Here is a 21,250-nt window from a genome sequence, read left to right on the forward strand (position 1 = left end):
GAGGCAGCCAAGACTCCGAATCGGAGCTTGAGGACAATATAGAGGAACATAGCAGTTCCTGCACGCCTGTCCCAGCTTCCAAAGGCAGTCGCAGTGCGCTCCTATGCGGAAGGCCTCTGGCGACCATGGTGTACACATACAAACTACTATACATATGCACACACTCCCAAGCCGCTCATCGATGTAGGGTCACATGCCGATGATAGGCGTGCCTCAGCCCACCAATACGCCAACCAATTCTGCCTATGCTCTTACCACAACGTGACCATGCAGACACTCAGGCGAAAGGCGTGTACAAACACTGTTCGACGGCTGAGGCGGAAACACAGAGAGCCGTCGAAAAAAACACATCTCATTTCCATACTGGAAAAACTCCATAAAGCACCCTCTGCTCATGTTAAATGTTAAAGGTATTTGTACCGCGCACCGTCACCAAGAGTTGGTCCCTATGCGCTCTGACGGTTCTGTAAACGAGAAGGCGGGATGGTTAGTAAGGTGAAGAGGGAGTAGGATAGTGAGGAGTGGTGTTCTGTTGGCAGGTTCATCTCGGTATACACAGTGCGCTGAGCTTTGGTGCGAGTATCGGATCAATGTCAGTCCTTGTGTGCTGTTGGTGCTGCTTATGTGTTGCAGTGTAGTGAAGTCCCTGCGGCTTGTTGTGCGAGAGATTGTTGTGTGAGCTTTTGGGTGAGTTAAGCATGCAGAAAGTTTGGTCTTTTTGGTTAGTGGGTTATATAACATTTAACATGCTAACATTCACAACTCCATCCAGGACTGGCACCCGCTAACCTTCACAATACTATATAGATGCGATGCAGACCAATGTTCACAACTCCATCGGAGTGTGGCACATGCCAAAACTCACAAATCCATTCAAGTGTGGCACTAGCTAACCTCCTCAAACCCATCTAGATGCGTCATGGGCTAGTGTTCCTAATTCCATCTAAGTGTGGCACATGCTAACATTCATAATTCCACCCAAGTGTGGCACTTGCTACCCTTCACAAACCTATCTATATGCACCACAGGCTAGTGTTCACAATTCCATCTAAGTGTGGCGCATGCTAACATTCACAGTTCCATCTAAGTGTGGCACATCCTTACATTCACAAATATGTTTATATGCGACGCAAGGCAACATTTACAATTCTGTCATGAATAGACTCAGGGTGATGGTCACAAATCTATCTAAGTATGAGTGGTGTAAGTTATGTTCGCCTGGCAGTCTGTTATGGAAAGGTAAGGTAGAGTGGCAGGGCTTTGTGGAGTAGAGTAATTGCTCTTCTCCCTGCCCATGCCACTCTTACATTTTTGTTGGTGTCTGTTGACAGCTGGCTTCACTGGCTTCCCCTGCTGACACCTGCGGGTACTTTCTGGAGCCGCCAATGTGGGAGTTGCACTTTGCCTCGGGGGCCCTTAGCCGCAGGGGCTGCTGGGCAGAGGGCTGCCCTGGGAGGGTGAATTAAGTGTCGAGGGCAGACCAATCGTGGCCAGGTTGGGGGGGGGGAGGCTGGGAGGCGGGAGGAGGGATAAGGAAGTGGAATGGGTCGGGTGGGAGGACTGCGAGCAGGGCTGGGGTCTCACATTTTTAAACAAAAAAGCTTCTAACTAGGGCCCAGGTGGGTCCCAGGGCTGCGGGTGCACTCACCTGTATCTCCAGCTGGAAAAGGAGAGCATGGTGCGGCGCGGGCCAGAAGGCCACACACTATGGGGAAATCCAGCCAATCCGGCCCGGGAGGGTGGGCTGGGAGGCGGGAGGAGGGATAAGGAAGCGGAATGGGTCGGGGGAGAGAGGACTGCAAATGGGGCTGGAGGCACACATTTTTAAACAGAAAAGCTTCTAACCAGGGCCAAGGAGGGTCCTAGTGGTGGGGGTGCACTCACCTGCATCTCCAGCTGGAAAAAAAGCATTGTGCGGCGCGGGCCAGTAGGCTGCACAGTGTGGGCAAATCCTGCCAATCAGGACCGGGGAGGGGGGGGGTGGGAGGCGGTAGGAGGGATAAGGATGCAGAATGGTTCGGGGGAGAGAGGACTGCGGGCGGGGCTGAGGGCTCACATTTTTAAACAAAAAAAGCTTCAAACCAGGGCTCAGGAGGGTCCCGGGGCTGGGGGTGCACTCACCTGCATCTCCAGCTGGAAGAAAAAAAACAAGCTTGTGAGGCCTCTCAGGCAGAATCTTCTTCAACTTTAGCTTCCGACCCTCAACAAAAAACACCCCTTGGAGAGTCCCAAGGAGACACCCAGGGCTGACTGTCCTACAGAGGCACATCCTGTAACCCCCCAGTGTTACCCCTGAGGTGGCAAGGACCATCCTGTCAGACTCCTTGGACCCAAGCACAATTTGAAGAAACCATGGGCAAAATCTCCTTTTTCGTAGATTATGAGCAGGTTGCCCACTCCACAAAAACCTGTGGAGCAGCCTCCAGTGCCAGTGGTACTCAATTAACCAACCCCTGCCTACATCCCCTCAAGTCTTCATGCCCAGGGAGCCCTCGCAGGAATCTCAGGAAGGGGATCTGCAGTCCAATCAAGCATACCAGGACATGTGGGTGCTTGACCAGAGTGGTCCAGGGCCAAGATGGTGACAACACCTATTTACGAGACCAGGATGACCCAGATCTTATCTTTACAGACCCTATCGACCTTTCAGCAGTTGAGAGCGGTCATACCTCACCTATTGCAGACCAGTTACTTTATAACGAGTTGCTTGAAAAGGCAGCTCACCATTTTGGAATAGAAACCGAGGAATCTAGTCCCATAGAGACTGAATTTGTGGAGTACATCCTCAATGAGAGAAACCCCATTAGCCAGGCTATCCCTCTCCTGGAGTCTTAGTGTCTCTCCATCCTCATCTACCCCCGTACCAGAGCGAGCAACGCACCGGTGGAGAAAACATACAAGTCATCACCATCCAATCCTCTTTACATCAGAGGACACCTCAAGCCGGATTCTCTGGTGGTTACTACTACCAGAAGGAGAGCTGGTGTTCCACTCTCCACCTCCGAACCACCTCCCAACAAGGAGTGCAAAAGGCTATACACGCTAGGTAAGCGTATCATTACTTTGAATGGATTGTGTCCTCCCACGTATTCCTCATCTTTGATATATTGAAGTCTGCTTTCAACTTGCTTCGGAATTTGTTTCCATAGGGTCGAGCGTCATGCAGCGTCGAATCTTGGTCGTCGACGGTCTCCGTACCGTCCCTCATGACGTCAACGCTGGCATATAGAGCATGCGCGCTGACCGTTTCCTCAGTTCCATTTTTTCTGCATTGCTGCGTGCTTCAGAGCTACTCGCCTTAGCGATTTCAATTGCATTTACTTCGATATGGCCTTCACACCGAAGACATGCTTAAAGCAGTGTTCAGACTGTGGGGCCAAGATGTCTATCATAGACCCTCACCGTATTTGTCTGTGTTGCTTAGGATCGGGCCACAAAGTTGACTGCGTCTTGAGTCAATCAGTGACTGTTAAGGCCTTGCAGAAAAGGAAGGGGAGACTCGATGCAGGTAAGCCCTCCCCCCAAATCCCCAGTCCTTACCCGATCGAAAAGGAAATCATCATCCTCCGACTCGAGAGTGGTTTCTCCTGTAAAAAAAGGTTCTAAACATAGACGTTTGAGGTCCGGTTCACGACGTTCGTCCTCTTTATTTATTTATTTATTTATTTGTATTTATAAAGTGCTCAGCGGCCCTTGGGCATCGTGGCGCTGTTACAGGTTACTTAGTTAGACTAACAACAGTTAAGGTACATTTTTTTTACATTTTTTTTACATTTTACATGTTGCATATTCAATGCAGAATGCCGCAATTTACAGGGGGAGTTTTCTACTCGTAGACAGGTGGGATGCTTAGCACACAAACGCCAGGATAGGATTTCGCTTATTGGGCGGGGTGCGTTTGTGGTAAATTTTCTAATGGAAGAGCCTTACGGAACGCTGAGTGTGAGGTTTCTTTTCCGAGATCTAGTGGTAGTGCATTCCAGTGTTTTGGGGCTAAGACTGTTTAGCTTGCGCCTCCTGCTTTGGCTCGTCTGAAGGTTGGGACTGTGAGCTGGTTGCAGTGTTGGGCTCTCTTGGGCCCTTCTGAGGTGGCACGGTGAATGGTTTCTGAGAGGTAGGGTGTTGCTGTATTGGCGAGGCATGAATGCGTGATTGAGAGGGCTTTAAAAAGGATGCGTTCTTTAACTGGGAGCCAGTGGGCATCCCTCCTTGCTTGGGAAATGTGCTCCCTCTTAGGAATGCTGAGGACAGCTCTGATGGCTTTGTTTTGTGTGGTTTTTGATGTGCCTAGCAATAGAACATTACAGTAGTCTGACCTTGCACCTACTGTGGCTCTGGCTATAGATGGGCAGTTTTTGGGGGAGAGGTAGGGTTTGACTGCGTTTATGATCTTTGTAGTAAGTGCAGCCGATGAGGTGATAACGCTAACTTGCCTTGACATAGACAAGGTGGCGTCTATGTACACTCCTAGAGTTTTGGCTGCTGCTGATGTTGCGATAGTGGTGTTGTCAATGATGAATGACAAGTATTTGCTGTCAAGTTTGTTGAGGATTTGTTTGGGACCTACCATGAGTATTTCGGTCTTATCTCCATTGAGACAAAGGCCATTAGCCGCCATCCAGCCCTGGATGATGCCATAGGTGTTATTGAGTGTGGCGGCGTCTTGTTCATAAGAGCCAGTGAGTGGGAGTAGTACTTGTGTATCATCGGCGTAGTTGGTGTACATTACGCCGTGATTGTCAAGGTCATTGAAGAGTGGGAGAGTGAAAATGTTGCAGAGGTTTGGGGAGGTGCAGGACCCCTGTGGGAATCTACAGCGTATGGGCGTGAGGGTGGCACATGCTTGATCAGAGAATACTCTCATAAGCCTGTTTTCCAAAAAGGTGATCCAGGAAGTGACTTGCTGTGAGAAATGGGCTTCCTCCTTGAAGTGTCTGCATAGGGTCTTGTGATCTACCAGATCGAAGGCTGCAGACAGATCAAGGAGCAGTAGTAGAGCTGGTTTCCCTTTGTCTGTGGTTTGCTCAATTTGCATTTCAAGGTCGAGTAATGCACAAGGACAAGGTTGTCCTCAGAACACATCCTAGGTTCTCACCTAAGTTTATTTCAACGTTCCACGTTGATCAATCTAGAGAACTCCTTACCTTCCTTCAAAATCCATCTAACGCAGCAGAAAGAAGCCTCCATATGCTTGATGTACAGAGGGCCGTCTTGTACTATGTGAACAAAACTAAACCTCTAAGGAAAACACACTAACTCTTTGTTTCCCTGGCACCTGGGAGAGAAGGCGATCACATATCCAAGAGCAACATCTCCAGAGGGATAATCTGGTGCATACAGGTCTGCTATTCCCTATCCAAGAAAGTCTTACCTTTCACCCCCATGGCCGACTCTACAAGAGGTACAGGAGCTACCTTAGCTTTCATTGCAAATGTCCCTCTAGATGCCATTTGCAAAGCTGCTACATGGAGTTCCATCCATACGTTCACATGGCATTATTGCATTTGCAAGCACTTAAAGCAGATTGACAGGTGGACAAGCAGTCCTAAAACATTGCTTTGCTGCTGTACTTTCTCACTTCCCACCGCCTTCTCCAGATGCTGCTGGCTGATCTATGCATAGCATTTGATCTAAGCAGGTCCACAAGCTTCAGAAGAGATGCATTACTCACCGTAATTGTATTTCTGGTGCCTGTATCTGCTTAGATTCACATGTGTCCACCCTTCCTCCCCTACTGGAGTAGTAGGCACATAGATGTTTTCTGGGTTATCACTGTTTCTGCTTTATCACATCTGTACTCGCGCTTCACTTCTTGTAACATCATGTCAGAAACAATCGGAGGTATCTCGACGCATGAAGGGCCATGGGTACAGTACACGTCACACTAGGGATAGTATTACTAACGCGCTGTGTCGACGTTCGTTTTTGAGTTTTGAAAAACAAATCTTGTAATACTCAGCGACTGAGACTAGATGTCGACTATGCAGAGCATGTGAATCTAAGCATATACAAGTTACAGAAATACAATTACGGTGAATAATGTATCCCATACATGTGGTTGTGAATGGGAATAGTTGTTTTAAGGGTGGGGCGAAAAGTAGTAAGAAGAGAAAGAGGGTGGGGGCAAGGAGGACCCCCCCCCCCAAACAATGGAAAATGAATTCCTTTATTTTTAGATGTTTTTTATTCGTTCAAAATTGATTAATTGTTTGATAATTCGATAAAATCACATGTAACCTTTTAGTTGAAGACTGCGTTTGTTCAGGCCTAATAAATATATATATTTTTTTGGGCGTTTGGAGTTCTCGGGGAGGGGGGGGGGCACTTAGCCAATACACCACCCCACATCTTCCAATGGTAAGGCCTTACTGCTCACTCACCTACCTTGATATAGTTTGTCTAAACTAAGTGTCTTGTGCCTGTTCAATATAATAGGATAGCCTCTCGGAATCTTCCCCCTGGGTTGATTCTGATTCTAAAAATTAAAACAAAAGAGAAATACACTGGCAACTAAAACGCACTTCTGCAGTACATGAGCAGCAGTTTCCAGTGGTGGTTACTTCATTGGTTATTTAGCAACAAGCACGGGGATAGAACCTCAGACGCTTGAGAAGTGCAATTATTCTAAATCTAGTGATTCCCAGGTCCGAGGCAGACAGGAGTGACCGTTGCAGTCGGTGTTAGTCATCAGTGCAGGGTTCCTCTTTAGTCCTCAGGCACAGGATTTGGTTTCTGAAGATGGGGGTCAGTTTGTCAGGACCCCAAGGTAGAGCGGATATTTATGAAAGGCTGAAGTCCTACCAGAGAAGTCTGCCCTGGTTGTCGGACCACGGTGGTGGGGTCAGCTGTGTGGTCCCAGGATTTGAGGCAGCACTGCCTCAGGACCTTCCCAGGTGAGGGTAGACCAAACCAGATCGCTTTCCTGGCCTCCTTGGTGAAAGGCTCTTGGTTCAGTTCAGCTTGAAGAGTCTTTGGTGTCTCGGCAGCAAAGGGGCATAGGCTTCTAGATCTCGCGATGCAGGCACGTTCAGGAGCCTCAGAAAGACTATTCCTCTGGTCAGAAACTCTGATCCAGTTGTCCACATCGTATCACATGAAAGCAGTATTAATCTGGATTTCTTCTGGTTTTCTTAGGAGAGAGAGCTTCACTGTCGGATTATCAGGAGTGCCAAATGTTGCAGGTGTGGACCAGTCCTTCCTTTAGCAGCAGGCCTTTCTGAACACAGGATCAAAGAGTAATGCACAAGGACAAGGTTGTCCTCAGAACACATCCTAGGTTCTCACCTAAGTTTATTTCAAAGTTCCACGTTGATCAATCCATAGAACTCCTTACCTTCCTTCAAAATCCATCTAACGAAGCAGAAAGAAGCCTCCATATGCAGCTGTGGGCAAGGAGGTCTGCTTTTATCCCCCTTGGGAATCGGTGAGTGAACATCACACGCAACCATACACCAATCATGATTCAAACAGAAGGGTTGTCTGTCGATTGCAGACCAACTCTCCACGCACACCCACGCATTCTGTAAAGATCTCGCACAAAGGGATGGCTCCACGCAGTGCCAGGCAGACATCTGCATATGCCAGTCAGAACCAGGTTCAGGCTGACTACACCTCCCAGTCTTGGAACATACACATCTAGTGGCCAAGGATGGCCACTTCCTCTGTCAAACAGAGAAACAAAGAATAGTCATGTGACACCCTCATGGCTTTGAGGTAATTAACTACAGCCTACGTTTTGATGGAGGAGGGGTTCAAAAAGGACCGAGCCCTGGGTAAGCGTTCTGAGAACCCACCCTATTTTAGTGAACTGTGAAAAGACACTTGAGAGTAGCCAATCTCAATGTGCATTTCGGTCTTGGCCTGTTATCATTTATGTTTGTCTTTTTAACTGTAACTGCCCCACAAATATGACTATTGTGAATGGGTGGAAAGCTAAGGGATGCCATTTTTTAAATGATTGTTACATTTTTATGCTGTATTGAAAGGATGCATTGCCAATTTAGGTTTGCAGGATTTATTCTGGTTTGGGGACAAGTTTGCAAAATATTGAAGTTTAATATTTGTGTATGGCTGCTTCAGTCAGTGATGCTTTGAATTATGCATATAAATGTATCTACTTCCTTTTGTATTTAGGAAACCGATTTAGATTTGGAGATGTTGGCACCATACATCCCAATGGACGATGATTTTCAGCTGCACTCCTTTGATCAACTTTCCCCTCTGGAGAGCGCAAGTTCGAGTACGCAAAGTATGGGTCCAATATTTCAACCGTCTCCAACACCTGCACCAACCACAGATGAATTTAAACCAGCTGAAATAGAAAATATTGATATAAAGAAACTCCTTGATTCCTGGTCACCTAAGCATACACAAAAAGAGGAAAAAACGGCCCCAGCATCTCCATGTAGTGGTAGTCTAGCCTCTTCGCCTGGTTGTACTGCAAAAGGAATATCTGAACGGTTGGGCCTTCGCCCTGGAACTCCAAACTCGATACCGCCAATCATTTTAAGTAAAAGGTATATCTTTGCTTATTAAGCATTGCCATCTTGTTACTGTGACCAATCATTTTCCGGCTTACAAGTACTGCATGATTTATGAATTAAATTACCTTGTTTAGGCCCCCAATGGGCAGCACAGTGCTCAGTCCACCCCCCCCCCCGCCCTTAGCCCCCAAATCTTATTGGTCCAAGGTGCTGCAGAGCATTAAGGGCATTGCAGTAAGAGTAAACCATTTTGACCTCTGGCCCTGGCCCTTCCACATTACCTCTATCCCTTTTCTCCTTGCCCCACCGTAATGAAGAGCATGCCCTGATGGCTTTCATTAAATCTCTGTCCTTCCCATCTCTTCCTACCACACTCACATTTTTGACTGCTTTCTCCTGGGAATTCCTCTCTTGGGCTTTCCGTTATTTTCCCTCTTATGCTCGCACCTGCCTGTCCTAAACCAACCCACCACAATCCAACTAACCCTCAGTGGTGATACCTGGCTCTTCTTCTCTGATCCCTTTCTTCTGCCACTTCCCCAGTGGAAAGATCTTCTTTTTGCAGCTTTCCCTCAATTGAAATCATTCGAACCCCCACATTTACCTATGGCGTGAACCGTGTCCTGACATTTGGAGGCACGTACATTCTTTTACTTTAACCTCCTTACTCAGCTCATCTCTTTTTAGGGCACTGGCGAGGCCTTCTAGCTACTAGTGCGGGTGAACTGGGTCACCTTGGCGAGATAACTTTGTTTTACTATAGCACATCTTATCTTACAGGAGATATTGAAACCTGCTCATACCGTCCCCTCCCCCCCCTTTCGTAAAGGAGTTGCCAAAACTATAAGCAGATTTCCTATTAAAAGCATTTGCCTTAATCCTTTTTTTAAATCGACCACCTGCACATCCGGGGCAACTGCAGAGTTTGAAGACCACTGCCTTATAGTGGTCTTCACACTTATCCCTCTAGCTTTCTCTTTTTGTTGCATTTTTTTAAAATATTTCTAAGACTGGCTCATGGCAGTTAATATTTTCTACTGTGTTGTACATTTTTTCCCGCATATATATTTGTTTTGCTCTGCTCCAAAATGCTTTTTAAAAATATTCAAAATGGCTGTGCCACATGTTTTTTGCCCTGCCCAAAAAGCCATATATGGTAAGTCCTTCCCCCAGCAAAACCTAGATTTTCCCAGGCTAAGTGGAAGAGTGTGTGCATCCTGGCTTGATATGGGGGAGTTTGGGACTGGTTTAGCCCAATCCACATACCAGCCACGGTATGTCTGTTGGTGGGCCGATACGAGGTAAAAGGTGGTCTAGGATTGGAAAGTCCTTGCCATTAGTCTGGTTACTCTCACTCCCTATCCCGCAGAACACAGATTTCACTGCCTGCCGAAACACTAGGGCAAACCTCCCTGCCGCAAACGTAAGATTGCAGTTAGAACCTAAATAACGGGGCTATAATAATATTGTTAATACTGCATTCGCCCACAGCTCAACTCCCACCACGGCTTCAGACCTGAACCCCACAGGTCTTTACTAGGCCCAACTACACCTTGGTGCACATCTCTCCATAAGGTGGACCAAACAGAAGTCCACCCACAACTTAGCACTGGATCTCTATTGAGTGGGCCGGAACCCAGTGCACCCAACTCTAGCACAAGCTCAACTACAAAACAGAGACCTTCACCACTGCGAGGCAGCCTGGGGCAACTACAATGAACCTTTGCCTCTGGGAACTGACAACAGCACACAATGATACTACCCTAAAGAGGCATACGCCACTGTGAAGCAATACTGGGACACCACATGGAGGCCCTCGCCACTGTGAACCCTACTCAAGCACAAAATCCAACAGATACAGTGAGACCTGCATCGCAGTGAAGCAGAGCCCTGCACAGCATTGCACACTCACACCACACCAACCCAAAAGGAAACCAGGAAAGCATGGAAATGTGACTGGAACTAGGAAATAACCTAACCACGAGGGCACACAACACTTGTATACAAACAAACATACACACAAACCTAAAATGAAACCACAGAACTAAGGAAATATAACTGGGAACCAGGAAGCTGCCGACCCAAACATACACCCGCCCTGGGAAACTTGCACCACAAACCCTACACAAACAATAAACACATAGCACATTCATGCCAAGAAGCAAAGAAGGAAAACGGAAACATGAGGGAAGCCATAACCCAACAGGATGGAACCTACACTCCAGAATTCACAACCCCTTCGCAAAAACGTAAGACTTGTCACGCTACCTCTCCACCTACGACTCCAGCTCAATAGATAACAGACAATCAGCAAATAACCCACAACCAAGAACCCACAGAAACGTGGACCCCAAAAGGGTGCCAAACCAAACACACCAAAAAAGCAAAACACATCAACTTGGATAACACCTTTGGAAAAATAAAAATACGAATCAGGGGCAAACTCTAGTCCAAAACCATTAGCATGCCCTACATTACCAAAGACTGGCATGAAGCACCCACGCTCAAACAACCTACCAACCTGCATGAACCAAAACTAAGCAACCCCACCATTAACCTAATTAGACTACTCAACAACCAAATAGAACACCCAAGAACAATCTCAACAAGCAACCCAACCCAGGAGACAACCCCTAGTAATGATAACCGACAAACATAACACCGGCTGGGACACACAAAAGAATAAACAACCCACAAGGGAAGACAGACTACACTGCAGCTTACTCAACATAAGATCTATGGCTAAAAACAAAACAGAAATATGACCTCCTAAGCGAGGAAGGCCCAGATACGCGTTTCCTCACAGAAATATGGCTATCGGACAACTACCAAACTATTGCGCATGAAGGCATGCTGGACAATTTCAAACTAGTACACGTCAACAGAGAAAACGGAAAGGAGGCGGAATCACAATGGCGCACAAAAAGCACATCTGCACCATGCTACTCCCCTCTACTGACATGGAAGACTGCAATCCCTCCTCATCAAGCTCAAACTCAACGACCAAGCCAACACACTGTTCCTTCTGCTCTACATGCTGCCATCCTACAACCCAAACTATGCAATGAAACTTGCCGACTACATCGCCAGCCTTTCTACCTACTATGACTACATAATCGTCCTGGGGGACTACAACATCTGGTTTGAAAGAGAGAACAAAACCACAACAAACTCACTCTGCGTCCTCCTGGAAACACTCCACTTCAAGCAAATAGTAAATGTATCCAACCACAATGCCGGACACACCTTGGACACAATCTTCTGTAGGGGAGGAATCTGTGCATCTGCCCCACTGATACCTATGGTATGGGGCGATCACTACCTGATACCATTCTCCGTCAAACATCAAACCCACATACTGCCCGGAAATGCAATATTACATGCCACAATGAAAAGAAACTGGAAGAGTCTTGACTTGGAATCCTTAACAGGCCTGCTGGAATCGACTCAACCACACACTGCCGAGCTGAACAGAATGACCCTGGACTCGTGCAGTAGGGACTTGGGCGGTGGTGGGAGCTAACAGGGGCTATAGTGCAGGGAGAGTGGTGTATGTTTTTGTTTAGTGAACACAGGGAACCAAACTCCATCTTAGATAGTTGCAGCCATATTGAAATCGAGGCTTAGTTCTGTGCTTCAGCCATGGCCACAGCTCAAGCCACACGCACATGGACATACGTGTATGCATGCAAGAATAGGGAATAGATTGTAGCGTGGGCACCAGTGAGAAAGACCAGGGCTACAGAGATTCATAGAGCCATGATTGTCTCATGTTGCCAGCATTTGTATCCCAGAAGGAATACGCCCTGCAAGGCCACCAGGGGTTTAAGAGCTCTATGTGAACAGCAATCCCGCAAGGGCAGCACGAGCCTCCAACCTTCCACGTCCCAGCTCCAAGGAATAGCACTCAGATGCCCCAATCCCAAGATCCCTAGCATTCCATGGCAGCAATCAGTCCCAGAACACCGACCATAAAACTGTTGAACCCACAGTCGATCTGAAACGATCTGAAAACAGGGATCAGTTACTTTCCCCATAGGTCACGTTATTTGTGCTGTGAGGTGCCGGGAAGCATAAAACATAGCTAAAACGAGGGTGGGGAGCTTTGGTTGGGCGCCAACGTGTCTGGAATAGAGCTGTAGTTTGTTAGAAGCGATGGCCTCGAAGTATCCTTTTAGCCCATATTTGCAGTACCAGGTGCACATCATAAATTGCCAATTGTAGCTTCATGCCTGATGACACGCAAAGGAGGAGCCCATGTGGAAGATGGACAGGAGTGGCTGGGACCAATGGCCTGGCCTCATGCAGCAAGCAGCCTATCTGTAGTCTCAACCAACCAGCCATGCAGATTTGTAGATTATGTAATTTACGTCACTGATGACGCTGTGTCTCAAAAGTGTTGCTCGTACTGATTTTGGCATAACGTTCCGTGGCAGCAGAGTTCTTTGCTGATGCATTTCTATTTTTGTGGAAATAAAACTGTTCTCCTTGCAAGAGGTATGCTCAGCCTTTTTCCCCTAGTGGATTGTATTTTTTCTGATGTGAGCGTTGAGGGGTTTCTCTACACTAATAAAGAGCACCAACCTCGCAGGCTCTCCAAGCGACCCTTGCCCTCCCGGGCATCTACAGAAAAGTCCTCGACCACAGCACCCCAGCATCACACTTCCGCATCTGATGAACCTATCCTAAGCACAGGAATAGTACCGAAACCATTAATATCATCTTAAATAAAACCACTGATAAAAAAAACTATTTGGAAAGCGCAGAAGACTGCAGCAACTACAGACCTATATACAACCTGCCCTACCCGGCGAAAATACTGGAGAACCATGCATACACATTTCTACTTGGCTATGTAGAAACTAATAGAACGCTCGACCACTCGCAAGTCTGCTACAGACCCAAGAGAGGAACGTAATCAACCCTCCTATCCATATGGGACGACTTAAAAATAAATGCAGACAACAGCACTTAATCCGCCCTCATACATGTCAGCAGCGTTCGACACAATCCGTCACACACCACTAATGGAAAGACTGGTGGAATGCGACCTTATAATGGCTAAAATCTTTCCTCACAAATCAAACCGAAAGGACCTACCTAGTGCCTTTTACCTCAAACACCAAAAACATCTCCTGTGTAGTGCCACAAAGCTCCAGCCTCTCCCCTCCTCTCTTTAACATCTACATGTTCCCTTTGATGAAAATAATTGAAAACTACGGACTGACCGCCTACAACTACGCATACCTCACACAGCTCATCGTCAAGATAGCCACGACCCAAGACCCAATCAACTCAGAATTGCCTCACTGACAAATACAACTGGATGACAAATGACCACAAATTACTAATCCGAAACAGAAATAATGGTCTCACCCCACAGAGAGCAACACAAACCACTCTCAACTGCACTTGCTGCCTGCCATGGGATCCCAACTGGAGACTTAAAACGTGATAAATTACCTAGGAATACTCATGGACAATGGACTATCACTGGAACCACAAGTCACTGTTATTACAAAGAAATGCTTCTACCTCCTGAAACTACTCGGAGGGATGCTCTTCTACCTCTTTCCCCACATAGAACCCTTACAGTCATCTCCCTAGTATTGTCAAGAGTCGACTATGCAAACAGTCTCTACCTTGGAATGCCTGAATGGCTCACACCGCATCCAAAACACTGCAGCAAAGATACTCCTGAGATTAAACAGAAGAGACCACGTCACACCAGCTCTGAGAAGCCTACGTTATACAGAAGAGACCACGTCACACCAGCTCTGCATTGCCCACAAATCATTACACGGATAAGGATCCACATTTCTCCAGGCCAAGATCAGCTGCTTCTAACCAGGAAGAGACCTAAGAAGCGACAACCTCCAAATTGAAACAAAACAATACGGAAGAGGAAATTTGGAGGAACTGCATTCTTGCGCCTTATTACTAATCTATGGAACACCATGCCAAGGAAATTGGTACAACAGAAGACCACCTCACTTTCAGAAAACGACTGAAAACATGGCTATTAAACTGCCAATGACCAGCACAAAATTGGCAATGCCAGCAATACCAGTGGGTAATGTAGGAAAGTCTCCAACCACTAACCCCCGCTTCCAACGCCTCCTCTCTTAACCATGCATCACATTTAGAACTATGAAGACTAGCCATGTGTCACATTAGGTATTCTCTGAAAATGCAAGGGAAAAGAAAAACCTGAATGCGAGTTTAGTGTGCATTCGGCATGACCAAAAATCCTGAATCTCACAAAGCCGAACAATGGGAGCGGGGTGCCACCTGTACCCTTGTTCAGCATTATGGGTTGGGGATTGTGGGGGACATTACTGAGAACCACGCAGCCTTCTATGCTGAAGCCGACATGAATGAATGCATTTGACATTTTGAAATGCGAACCTTCGGCCTTGGCATAGAAGACTGTGTGGTTCTCGGCTTCGATATTTTAACGTAGAACCTCACATTAGATAGATCTGTGAAGATTAGCCATGTGTCACATAGATTTGTGAAGTTTAGTCATGCGTCACTTTAGCTGTTTAATCCTGCTGCACTCAGAAGCACACTTTGTGTCTGGTAATTCTTCCTGCATAGAGGGGGACCAGTGGGAGTAGTCAATGTATCGGACTTAGAGGAATTGTGGGAGTGGCGACTGTGTTGTGCTTGGAGGTGTGGTGGGGGGTGGCCAATGTGCTACAGTTGGAAGAATTGGAGGGTAGCATTGATTTGCAGCTGGATGAGCTCTGAGGACATACTTGGAAGAACTGTGAGAGTATCCAAAGTATTTACCTCCCTGCTCCCCTCCAACATACCTGTCAAGTACTATACACATTCTATAGGCTAGCCAAACTACATAAAAACACCCAACTTAACTAACTTTCGCATACAACAAACCATCCCAGATACTGGACCTTTCCCTTACCAGATACAAGCCAGTACACACAATCAAAGCTACCAGCCAAACCATGCATGACAAACACACCCAACATAACAAACATTTACATACTACAAACAACCGCGGCACAGGGCCTTAACATTATGGATACAACAAGCCATGCACGCACAACTCCTCTGCAAGCCAGCACACGCACACTCCAGTTTCTCCTGGATCTATCCCATCCTTCTACCCTCACTAACCCACCCTGCCCTCTTTCTTGCAGAGCCTCGTAAGCACCGGGAGACCGTAATAATGGTAGCAGTGCGCAGTATAAGACAACATAACATAAAGGCTTAAACCTTGTTATATTGAACTTTCAGAGAATACTGAAAACCTTACTTTGACAAATTATTGGAAACCCACGTTGGACTGATGAACAGTACTTGGGAGCAACACAAGTAGCTTCGGCCAGAAGAAGCCGAGTGAAAATGCTACTGCTCTGGCTAATTATTATGTTAAGTTTTTTCTAAAGGTGGTAGGGCCAGATTAGGTTTTAGACTGAGGACTAATTTTGATTGGAACAATTGACATACACCCTGAGTTTAGTTTTTAGACGGGTAAATCCCTCATCGCAATAGGGACAGGTAGGCATGTTATGTTTATTTCAAACAAACACCCTTGAAATATTAATCTCTAGTCTGACTCCTTCTGGTTTCCCACAAGACACACACTGCATGGTACCAGCTCAAACTCCTATGCTGAACCAAGCACTTCATCCCTGTGTCAGATGTCGGACCCATCGTCAAGTCCCTGGCGCTCTCCCATGTGGAGGACAATTCCCTCCTGGCATTTGTCCCAACCACTACTCTGCCCTCCCTTGAACACTCTCCAGCAAGCCTAATCACAAGATTGAAGAAATTCAACCACCTTTCCCCCAACTCTCAAGAACTAATTAGTTAGCCCCCCAGACTTGCATCACCTTCAAGATAGCCCTCATCACTGCAAAGTTCTAATGTCCAAGGAGCCATCCAATTTGGCTAAAAGATCACCAACTAAGGGAAGAGGAGGGGGTTGGCAACGCAACACCAGGAGCCAAGATATTATTGCTCGACTATATGCAAGAAGTGCATGAAGACAGGAAAAAGAATTCTCCTGCTATGCTCATGCACGGTTGCCAGTCAATTCGTCGAAAAAAATTGGTCGACCAGACAAATGGTCGAATCAAATTGGTCGAAAACCATTTCGTCGAATTTTTTTTTTCTATTTTAACCCTTTTTTTTTTTTTTTGGGGGGGGGTCCCCCCCCAACCCCCTTTTTTTCTCTAAAAACCCATTTTTTAACAAAACGAAAACCCCAAAAATAAATATATAAATAAAAAAAATTTTCGACGGAATGGTTTTCGACCAAATTGCAGTCGACCAGTTTTTTTTCGACGAGTTGACTGGACACCCTCATCATGCACAACCTTCTTGCTAACATCAGGCTGAATTCCTCCCGCCTGTGATTCAGAAAAGATCTGGACACCCTGCCCTTCAAGGAACACTTCACCAACAGACCAGGCCCTTAAACTGACAAGATGATCCCCATACTATGTTCCTCTTCCTTTACTGTAAGGCGCTCCATTGCTTTCTAGCTATGCATTTGTTTTATAAACGAACCACCTACAAACATTAAAGCCTTTCAGTCTTCTATACCTTTCTTGAAGTTTTATCCGTACAAAGTTAAAGACTCATCCCACATTATTGCGTAAGGTGTTTTCTGGGTATCTTTTTAACCAAGAAGTGTTTATCAGTCTTATTCAAATCGCTGTACTCCAAAGGGCATTACATTTGTACTCTTAATAGGAAAAGCAGCTTGTAACTTACATCCCTAGTTATATCTGAGTAAGACCTCCCAATTGTTCCCGGCACATGATTCTGATAATGAAAATGTTGAGATGGATTTTCAAAATCAGCCCTGATGGGAGGATTTCGGGAGGCCACCCTATAATGGTAAACAGGGAAGACATTGAGAGGTTAGCCAAACCCAATCAAGATGAGGAAGCAGAGTGGCTTAGTATCAAGAAGGGTGGGAGAGTGGACTAGGGTTACAATGTCCACACGGAGCCACACCAATAATTGCAGATATACAGGCAAGTATATAAAAAAATACAATTATTTATTAGACCTTTAGATTACACACTAAGCAGATACAAATACCAGGTGAATATGGTCACACAAAACCCTTACAAAACCATATGCATTCCCCATTTGGACAAATTGAATGGCATTTGATTCAATGACCAGTAAAACCCAAGTAAGCACTCATGTGCTTCTGAAATAGAAATTACGCTTCAGGTTGATCATAAAACAGCTTCCCTAGCTCTTATAAAGTCCGACCCTAACATGGTTTGGGGCCCTGTGACCAAAAGTCAACAGTTCCAAAGTAGAATCCATCTTAACAGTCTGGATACTGCCTTGATGCACAGTGCATCTGTTGGTCAGACGCCGCTCCCGTCACGCTCACCTGTCCCACTCAGCTTTGAGCATTTATTCTGGATGTGAAGTTTTGGTCTTTCTGGTTCAGCCTAACCCTGTCTCAATGCTTGTCAGTATCCCTGCAGGTGCCATCTTGGGTACAGGCACCTGTTGATGTAAATGCATACCCTCGGGACGACAGACGTCGGGTACTCTGTTGCTGGGGACTGGTCTTTGAGGTCTATTCCTAAAGAGGCATGAAAACCCAATACCAGACATAGGTAGTTCAGCAAATGGAAAAGGTTTGTCATATGGTGTTCCAAAAGACATCTGTCCCGTTTTCTGTTCTGCAGCTAACATGCTTAGGGAACTTCATTCTCTATTAGACTCAGAACTAGCATTTAACTCATGTAAAGTGCATTTAGAGGCTTTATCAGCATACACTATATCTCAACATTGTCTTTGTGTGAAAATTCCAATTTTCACAGCTTTAATAGAAGAGGTTAAACATACCTACCCACCAATAGCGCATCAGCTTCAGAGCAGGGATCTTTACATTGTGTTAAGTAAACTCATGGGTCCACCTTTTGAACCTATGCATAAGGCTGCTATAAAAGACCTTACTTACAAGGTGGCATTCCTAATTGCATTTACATCCATAAGAAGGATAAGTGAATTACAAGAATTATCTATGTCTGAACCATTCTGGTCCAGACACAAAAACAAAGTGGTTTTAAGGACACATTGCAGATTTTCATCGAAATCGATCTCAAAATCCCTTGTTAATCAGTCCATAGAACTAACATCTTTCTTCCAAAACTCTGCAAACAAACGGCGCTTCCTGCACTTGATGTTCGATGGGCCGTTATGTACTACCTCAATTAAACAAAATAAGTCAGGAAACCAGACCTATTATTATTTTTTCAATGGCAACGGGAAGATAAGGTGATCCACTCACTAAAGCAACTGTTGCAAGATTGATTGTATGTTGCATACAACAGTGTTACAAGCTGTCCAATAAAACACTTATCTTCAAAACAAAGTCACATTTAACACGTAATACAGGAGCTACACTTTCTTTCCGTGCAAATGTTCCATTTGCCAAGAGCAACTGCCATAGTTTTAAGATTAATTCTAAACCTTTCAGCCATCACCTCTTTGTTTTTGCAATGTTCCATGATAAGCTATTTGTAAATCAGAAACATCGAGCTTGGTGCACATATTCATGTAGCACTACTGTGTAGATACTTGGGCACAAACAGATTCACAAGTTGGTCAAGCAGTCTTAAGGCATTTATTTGCAACTATTCCCTCACCCACAGTATTCTTCAGGTACTGCTTGCTAATCTATGCAGAGCATGTGATCTAAGCAGGTTAACAAGCCCCAGAAGACAAATATTAACCCGTAATCTTCTTTCTGTGGCTTGTACCTGCTTAGCATCCTATGTGCCGCACCTACTCTTCCCGCAAGAGAGTAGTGTTTTTAAAACAAAATACAATCTGTGGAGGTCAGCCCATCAAGGAGCATTGGTAACTGTACACCTATAATGGAGATGGTGTTACAGGAACCCCCCCCTGTTGACACCCTTTTCGAATTTGAAAACCGCATAAAATGTAATACTCTGCACCAACCACTGAATGCCGGCCTATGCGTAGCATGGGATTCTAGGCACATACAAGCCACAGAAAGACTACTTTTAGTCACACACAACACATGTGGGGAGATTGGATGAGATCCCATGCGACTCAAAAACAGATGCAAGCTGCATAAAGACTTTCTAGCAAGTAAAATTTGTTTTTCAGCTTGTGGATGATTCCCATTAACCTAACATTTATTTTAAATTCACATGCTCCGCATAGATTACCAAGCAGGAGTTCACTGTGATAAAGGGTGTGTAGTGATGGGTTAATACTGGAGTAAATGTGCCATGATTGAAAAATCCTTTCTTGCATTTAATTTGACAAAAGCTGTACATTGTAGAAACGTTTGCATGGGAACATGGTTTTCTAATCGACATGTAATAGTTGCACAATATTTATTATAGCGCTACTACCCTGGACGAGGATTTAAACCCCAAGATGATAGCATTGCAAAATGCTCAGAGAAAGCGGAAGATGGAACACGATGTATCACTATTTGAAGCAGTTGGAATTGTAAGTATTTGTGTTTGATATGTGAAGCAATTCAATCGTTATTTCAGTGAAACTGTAACTGTCCAGAAGTACAAATGTGTGTATAGTCAATCCATTGATGTGGTCAATTAAAATACAGAATTATATAAGTGCCTCAGCTAGCTATACAGTAAGTAAAGTGGCTTGCATGATCAATGCTCTCTATCCACACTTAAATAATATATACCATTTGCAACGCTTTTCACAGCAGTGCATATTTAAGGTAAAACTCTACGACCTATGCCCTCCCCAGTATATTCTGATAACACAGTACTGCCACAGCCATGTTGCTAGCATTTGTTCACATCAGAGTTGCCACTCAAGCTTCGAATGGACAGAACAAATTGAGTGGATCCACCCAGCCTACCGAGAAAGCAAATAGATGTTATTGGTGAAGCAGTTTAGTCCCGTGAGGTTTTGTTATTTTAGGTTATGCTATTGGGTCACGCATAGAGCAATATTTGCCTTTTTCATGAACACTTGGCAAGCTGCAATAGATGGGTAGGGTACTATTATAGTTGTGTTTGAATGTGCAGTGACAGAGAGCAAGCCTCGGTATACCCTCGTGTGGGTCTTAAGTATGATGCGAGTTTGTGTGGGAACCCAGTTTGTTCATGTGCTTTGGGTCAATGGTGTTCAGCATCTGGCTTTTGTGTTACAGTACTGAGTAGGGATGTTGGTGTCTGTAGGGTGGGTTGATGAAAGGTTAGTTGGTAATTCGTATTCGATTTGTGCGAGAGCGCTGCATTTGATTGATTTGGTCCACCAGTACTTTGTAGAAATCATTGAGTAAGTTAGTCGTACAAAAGTAAACAATTGGTATGTTTATACTTTGCAATATTATGTTAATGCCCATTTGCATGCGAACCCCCTAACAAATCGTCCAGCTATACTAGACAATCCCTTACTGGTACATGTTGGTATGGTACTGCTATGGTTGCTTGGTGCACGCATGCTTGAGATGTGGGGTGGTTGTCTGTTAGTTGCTAATGCAAAGAGCACATCTTGTAGCTTTGTAGTGACAAACCATGAGCGAGGGGCTCTGGCTGGAACATATCGGCGGGTAGTCAAAAGGAAGGTTGGGCCAATTGTTTATTTTCTTTCTATAGTGCCTTACGCCAATGCGCTTTACAAAATTGAGATGGTATAATACATGAAATGGTGGAGATCAATAACCGGAGACAACAGAAAGGAAAAAAAAGACAAATCAAAACAGAGAAATTAAATATGAAAATAATGAAAAAAGAGCCAAGCAA

General features: G+C 45.4%; 1 protein-coding gene across 2 annotated transcripts in view; it reads left to right on the forward strand.

Annotated features, from left to right (window-relative positions):
• HIF1A (hypoxia inducible factor 1 subunit alpha) overlaps positions 1 to 21,250 on the forward strand; it is a 650,717-nt gene that overhangs the window by 484,207 nt on the left and 145,260 nt on the right. For both annotated transcript variants that reach the window (XM_069638929.1, XM_069638928.1), the window contains exons 12-13: positions 8,134 to 8,516; positions 19,868 to 19,976. In XM_069638929.1, coding sequence (XP_069495030.1) covers positions 8,134 to 8,516; positions 19,868 to 19,976 — 492 coding nt within the window. The remainder of the gene's footprint in view (positions 1 to 8,133; positions 8,517 to 19,867; positions 19,977 to 21,250) is intronic.

Source organism: Ambystoma mexicanum, chromosome 14, assembly GCF_040938575.1.
Source record: "Ambystoma mexicanum isolate Mex_15411 chromosome 14, UKY_AmexF1_1, whole genome shotgun sequence".
NCBI classification, from domain to species: Eukaryota; Metazoa; Chordata; class Amphibia; order Caudata; family Ambystomatidae; genus Ambystoma; species Ambystoma mexicanum.